At 30.1% G+C, this 6,690-nt stretch overlaps 1 protein-coding gene across 1 annotated transcript; it reads right to left on the bottom strand.

Annotated features, from left to right (window-relative positions):
* Window positions 1–603: 603 nt before the first annotated feature.
* Window positions 604–6,468, bottom strand: LOC145618135 (putative indole-3-pyruvate monooxygenase YUCCA10). Its single transcript, XM_081672928.1, has 4 exons — window positions 5,739–6,468; window positions 2,303–2,536; window positions 1,425–1,547; window positions 604–970 (listed from the first exon to the last, which is right to left on the bottom strand). The coding sequence occupies exons 1-4, from the start codon at window positions 6,366–6,368 to the stop codon at window positions 806–808; spliced, it is 1,152 nt and encodes a 383-aa protein (XP_081529054.1). The 5' UTR covers window positions 6,369–6,468; the 3' UTR covers window positions 604–805.
* Window positions 6,469–6,690: the final 222 nt, after the last annotated feature.

Here is a 6,690-nt window from a genome sequence, read left to right as displayed (position 1 = left end):
TCCAGCAATTATTATAAGTGATTTCAGTGGTTTCAAGTGCTGAATTTTATTGGCAAGTTTTATTTTTGATCGAACATAGCAATGGGAAGAAGATAAAGTTGCGAATTTTCTGCAATTGACAAGAAATAAGTTGGAGAAAGGAAGAAAGTTGATTAGAGCTTTCGAAACCATGTCATAAATGTTCATTTTTTATATAATGTAATGTTCAGAAATAATTGTTCATTTTTTTTCTGTAAATGTTCATTTTTTTCTAGTAGATGTTCATTTGCTGGGCGCGACCTCAGCCAAAAATTTGCGGTTTTCCTTAATCTATACTAACATTTTAATTTTGGGCCCCCATCTCAGCTGGGCCTTGGGCCACACTGGGCTCTGGAACGCAGACTCGATGATCTCAACAACAATAATGAGGCCTATTGGTACATACGACACCCACCGGATATTAAACACAAAATACTTCCATCACAAATCTTTGTAGCTAGAGAAAAAGAAAGAACAAGATTACTAGCTATAAATCTATAATCATCTCTTCTCGTCCCGTAATCCTTTGTTTCGAGATATTTAGTACTTAGGAGGGTCATAAACTCATGACAATCTAGTCAAACATCAATAAATAATAAGACATCATTTAATTTATTTAATAAATATCCAGCATTTCGGAAGACTATTAAACAAAATCAAGCTATAACAAAGTGTATGTGTGCACATACACAACACACGAACATACACACACAAAAATAAATATGCTAATTGGACATGATTAGCATTCCTTATTAGAATGAAACAGAGATTTGATAGCATAAATTATCTAATTAAGTTTTTTGATGTCATTAGAGATATTTTCAGCATCCATAGCAGCTCCGTAGAGTCCCCTTCTTGCTAGACCAGCACAATACAATCCATCTTTACCCTTCCAATTGTTAGGAAAACTTTGCTTTGACAATCCATCTTCATTCAGCAGATAATCGTCTCCCTATTAATTCACCGACAAAATTTGTAATTAAATAAAGTGAAGTGAACACAACCTAAGTTACACACTTCCACAATCATCATTTCAAAGCAATGATCCATCAAATATAAGCAATTGTGTAATAGATATAGTTGTAAAAGTTGGATTTTAAAACCCACTTTATACACACTACACACACACCTCTTTATTTTGGACCTTATTCCCCTCTTTTACTATTTATATTTTAAATCAAGTTTGAGATGACGCCGTTACACTGTCCAGTGTCAGATAAATAATTCACATTTTTTTTTTAAAAAAAAAGGAGATTTTTCTATTATATACGTCATTATGATGTCATCCAAAAACTTTGTTTTAAAAAAAAAATTTCTATCATATACGCCATCATGATGTCATCCAAAAACTTTGTCCAAACTTGAATACATAGACCATGGATGCATACATATCTAATTAATTTTACCTTGAGCCATTGATTGGTGGCCCTTTTAAAACCAGTGGCGAAAATAATAGAGTCGAAAGCATACGATCTGCCATCCTTAAACAGCACATCATTGCCTCTTATGCTTGTGATTCCCGGCAAAATCTGTAACATTAACCGTTACATAATCATAAACGCAACGTTACAAATTGCAATTACAAAAATAAGACAAAAATATGAATTAAGCTTAAACTTTAATTGAGTTAATCATAAACGCAACGTTTACAAATTGCAATTACAAAAATAAGACAAAAATATGAATAATTATATAGCACACCTAGGGACAGTGATGAATGTTCACATGCAATATTCTGCTTTGCTTTTTCTTGTGTCTAACGCATTCACACATCATACTAACAAATCAAAGCTACGCAACAGCTAATTAGGTGTAATTAGGCTTGATTGATTATTTCTAAATCTATAGCCCTACTTAGTTACTATTATTGGCTATTATTGTAGCTATTAATTGAGTTGTTGTATGTCGTTGAGATTAATAGATATTTATGTAAAATCGCCTTATCATCACAAGGTAGATTATATAGAAATAGGGTTACGTACTCTCGGTGACGACAAATAGAAGTGGTTTTATGATAATAACATAGTCTTACATAAACGTTTACATTAAACATTTATATTATACTCGTATTAAGTTCTCTACACTCGAACTTGGGTGAGATCGACACTTCAACATGACAACATCCATCATCAAGAAGCTAATTAATTATGTTGGATCTTAAAAAATTAAGAGCGTGATTTAACAACTCGCTTTTCTTATCAACAAAGAAAGCAAATTATTGATATGTTAGATTTTGGGGAACATATAAAGATTGCCAAATAGTTGATTGGTTGGGAATTAATACCTGAATTTCACCAGATTTTATCTTTTGAAAAGAGCCTTGATCAATAATCGGGTATTTACCAAAGGCAACTTTTAAATAGAAGGGACCTTCTTGGGGCCTAGTCAACCCGTATTTGGTCACGTCTCCATATACAATTTTACTGATGAGAACCAACAAGTTGTCCACCCATTTTAATGGCAAATGCTTCAGAAGAACTAGTCCTATGTTCACCATTCCTTTGGACAATATATGAACCTGCACAAAAATTCAATTTGCATGAGCTTTATCAATACTAATATTACTAACAATCTATCAATAAAGTATGTTCGTCGCACATTTTTTATTTTGAAGGTGATTAGAAATCGTTATATAATACATTGTCTATAGAATATTACCATGTACATTACACATCACATTTTTTAAAAATAAAAAATAAAAATAAAAAAATCGAGTTTTTGGATATGATATGACCTTACTTGTTTCATAAGGTAACATATTGATCATCATAAGCTTAATTAAATAAGCTAGGCAAGGGAAGGGGTATCAATAATAAGAATGCAATAAGTCATTTGTTGTTAAGTACTCCGTAATGTATTACAAGGTCAATTATGCGATTAATCATAACTCATAAGTGTACTACTAACAGTTACTTTTTAAGGAATAAAATTTGGGACCATCTGGTCATAAGTAGCTTCTATATGACTATAGCTAGAATATTTAATTAATACGATACATCTCAAAGTATATTAGAAACTCTCATTTTCTTAATATAGTAAGGTAGTATGGCTGTATGGTACTTAATAAAGTCAACGAAAAATTAAAAGCAAATTATTCCCCAAGTTTACGCAAAACAAACCTACCCCAAGATCCTGTGGACTTTTATCTATTGGGATTAACAAAAAAAAAAAAAACATACATAACAATTGTACGATTATGTGAAAGGGTGATGATATTTTTTCTAATTTCGAGTTAATTTAAGAACATATGGCAAACTTACGAGTAGATCACTGTAATAATGTTACGGAGTACTCCGATCCGTATATTTTATGTTTTTTTTTCCACTTTCAACATCTTACGAAGTATTTTATTATATGTAGCCCTAAGCCCATATATATCATATTCCTTTTAGAAAAAACTTAAAATATTGTGTGAGCTTAAAAAGTGGATCACTCCCACCTAGGTCATTATACTAACGATCAATAAGATTTAACGCTTTTCCTTTATTAAATCATCTGTCTTTATAATTGCTTGACTTTCATGTTGTAGTTGTGTATGATTAATAATCAACCAATTAATAGCTGGTTTAAACTACTCCGTAGCACTCTCTAACAGATTTTGTCACTTAATCATTCAACTTTAACGTGAAGATTCACATGATCACACTTAATTTCCACTGTAATACTCAATTTATCTCTTTTCATACTCTAAAATTGTCTTCAGCATATGAACGAAAAGTACATCATAATTTATTGGATTTCTACAATTGATGATGTAAATGGAAGAAGTTATTATAAATATATGATCTCGTTCACTTCACTTTAATTTTGCAAAACTAAATTTATTTTCACTTGACTGAAATTATTTTACTTATTAAAATTGAATTTTATTGATTAAAACTAAATTTTAATAAACTTAATTTTACAAAAATTATTTTTACTGAACCGGACTTTTTTTTATGAAATTGAACTTATTTTTATTGATTTAATTATTATTTCTACTTATTTAAATAATTTTTTTTTTTTTGTAATTTATGTAATAGCATATATAACAATAATATCTTATGCCAAGTTGCCAACCATATAAATTTATATAATATCGTATATAAAAATGGTTGGTCTGTAACGATAATGTAAATGGACAGTTTAAGAATTTTGCAAACAATTGTCCGTATATAATAATATCCATGATCTAAAAATGCTTTAAATGGAACTTGGAGACTTCTAAATAGGTGGAGAAGTGATTTGAGTGCGTACGTTTATATATTTGCCATCAATTTTTGAAGTTTGAACCCATGATAGAACCATAATAAAAGATTATTAGCTTGGATAGTCACAGTATATCGCTAATGTATAGAGACTTTAGTAGGAAAATTATGGAAATATGTATTTGATATATATGATATCTTACATATGTATATGATAAATCACTATCCTATTACGATGAATTTTGTTACCCTTTATAAATATAATACTTGTATTTACCAAACATAACCGAGTACAATATTATCAATAAGACATAATATTTTATACTTGACTTTTTTAAATGTATATATATATATATATATATATATATTTATTGTATAACTGTACAATATGTGATAAAAGTGTAGACAAAAGTGATGCGTTAAAAAAATATATGTGATTTAAAAAAATTTCTTGTACGACAATATTTTGCAATATATGGAAAAAAATAATTTACATAAAGAAATCCTAGTAAAAAAAAGCATCAATGTACATGAACTTAAATTAATTTTGCTGAAATTATTTTTACTTAACTGAAATAATTTTTACTTAACTGAAATAATTTTTACTGAACTTATTTTTACTAAAACTAATTTTTATTCAATTATCCTTTCCGAAAAAAAAAAAAATACTCCGTATAAAGTTTTAGTTTTTAAGAAACGAGAAAGATTATCGGAACAAATTTCCAAATACAGTCAAAGTTTGAAATAATAATAAATGGCTAGAATCCTAGAAATATAGGAATGAGGGAACTCCATAGTAACTATATTCTGTCTAATCTTAATAACGGAAAATTATGAATATTGGAAAAACTTTAGGTTTTAATTAATTTTTATACGGAGTACTTTTTATAATTTTTCGTTTCCCATATTTTCACATTGAATTTTCAACCAATTTAAATTATGAAAATTATAAAACTTGTACTACATCAGTATTACAATCAGCAACCTACTGTCAATTATCTCAACAGGAGTGATAACTACCAAACATTGTCGTACTTGCATAATTTCACTTTCTATCGGTCAACTTGTGTGATGAATTAAATAATAATTGAATTGGTCAATTTGTTTATTTGGCACATTGTATATATACAATAAAGTGAAATAACTCGATTTAATTAAAATCCTAAATTCACCTAATTTACGTATGCACACCTCTAATCAAGTCAAGTTATACGTAGTAAAACAAATTAAAAAAAACTCCAAAAAATTTAAACAAAAAGTAATGAATCGTCAAAGTTACCAAACACCATTGAATCTCATGATTTGTCACACCAATATAATACACCTTCAATATTAATTTACGGAGTATAAGAAATAAATAAGTAAATAAATAAATTAATAAATTAAACTTCTTCCTTCTGTTTCTTATTGTTCTAATACTCGTATAAGTTAAATGAATTTTGTGAGACAAAAAAGGTCAAAGTATAGAACATTAAAAAACCGAGGGAGTAATAAGTAATAGCAATATCGATAAGATAAAATTAGAAAACTTACAGGGCTTCTAACAACGATTGAAGTTTTAGCACCATAATTAGCAAGATCAAGACCAATTTCAATGCCAGAATTACCAGCTCCAATAACCAATACACTTTTGTCTTCATACTCTTTACCAGACCTATATTGTGTAGAATGCACTACTTTCCCTTGAAAGCTACTCAACCCTTCAATTTCAGGACAATATGGATCACATGTTTCACCACTTGCCACCACCAAATACCTCCCTACATACTCCTCCTCCTCCTCCTCGTCCTCGTTGTTGTTGTCGATCACTTTCTTTGCTACCACTCGCCATTTCTTTGTACCTTCATCTAACTTGGCACTCACCACGCGCCTTCTGTACAAAGGCTTGATCCCAAAATGATCGACGTAGTTGTCCAAGTAGTGTAAGAAATCTTTTTTTGGGACGTATTTTGGGTAATTGGAGGGCATTTTCATGTGAGGAAGTTCACAATATTCCTTAGGTAAATGTAGGTGAAGGCGATCATACGCCTTTTTCTTCCAAAGAGAAGCACAACAATCTTCTCTTTCGAGTAAGATGTATGGTATCGAGTTATGGGTTAGACAAGCCGCGGTGGCTAGCCCTGATGGCCCTGCCCCTACAACAATAACAGTCGATTCCGCCATCGGATTGTTGTTTGTGCTTAATGTAAAACGCTTAATTTAGGAGGCGGCTTAAAAGATGAGTTGAAATAATTTGGAGTTTGGAATATTATTTATGTCCACACTCGTTGAATGTGGACTCTTATGTGTGAAGTGTGTACACATTATATATAATAAGAAAATAGGAAAGTAGGAGTAGGTTTAATTGTATGGAAATTATTATATAATTAATTAACAATAGGAATGATTGACTTGACTTGACGTATACTCGAATATCATGCATCTTGATTCTTGATTTGTAGACAAAATTAATGAGGCTGCAGCCCAATGTGATGAATGATGAATC

Source organism: Chenopodium album, chromosome 26, assembly GCF_948465745.1.
Source record: "Chenopodium album chromosome 26, dcCheAlbu1.1, whole genome shotgun sequence".
NCBI classification, from domain to species: domain Eukaryota; kingdom Viridiplantae; phylum Streptophyta; class Magnoliopsida; order Caryophyllales; family Amaranthaceae; genus Chenopodium; species Chenopodium album.
This window is presented reverse-complemented; position numbering and strand designations above follow the sequence as displayed.

Coding starts and splice junctions, on each gene's coding strand:
- LOC145618135 (XM_081672928.1), bottom strand. CDS start 6,368: ATGGCGGAATCGACTGTTATTGTTGTAGGGGCAGGGCCATCAGGGCTA. Junction 2,537..5,738: donor CAATCGTTGTTAGAAGCCCT/GTAAGTTTTCTA, acceptor ATTTTTGTGCAG/GTTCATATATTGTCCAAAGG. Junction 1,548..2,302: donor TAAAATCTGGTGAAATTCAG/GTATTAATTCCC, acceptor TTAATGTTACAG/ATTTTGCCGGGAATCACAAG.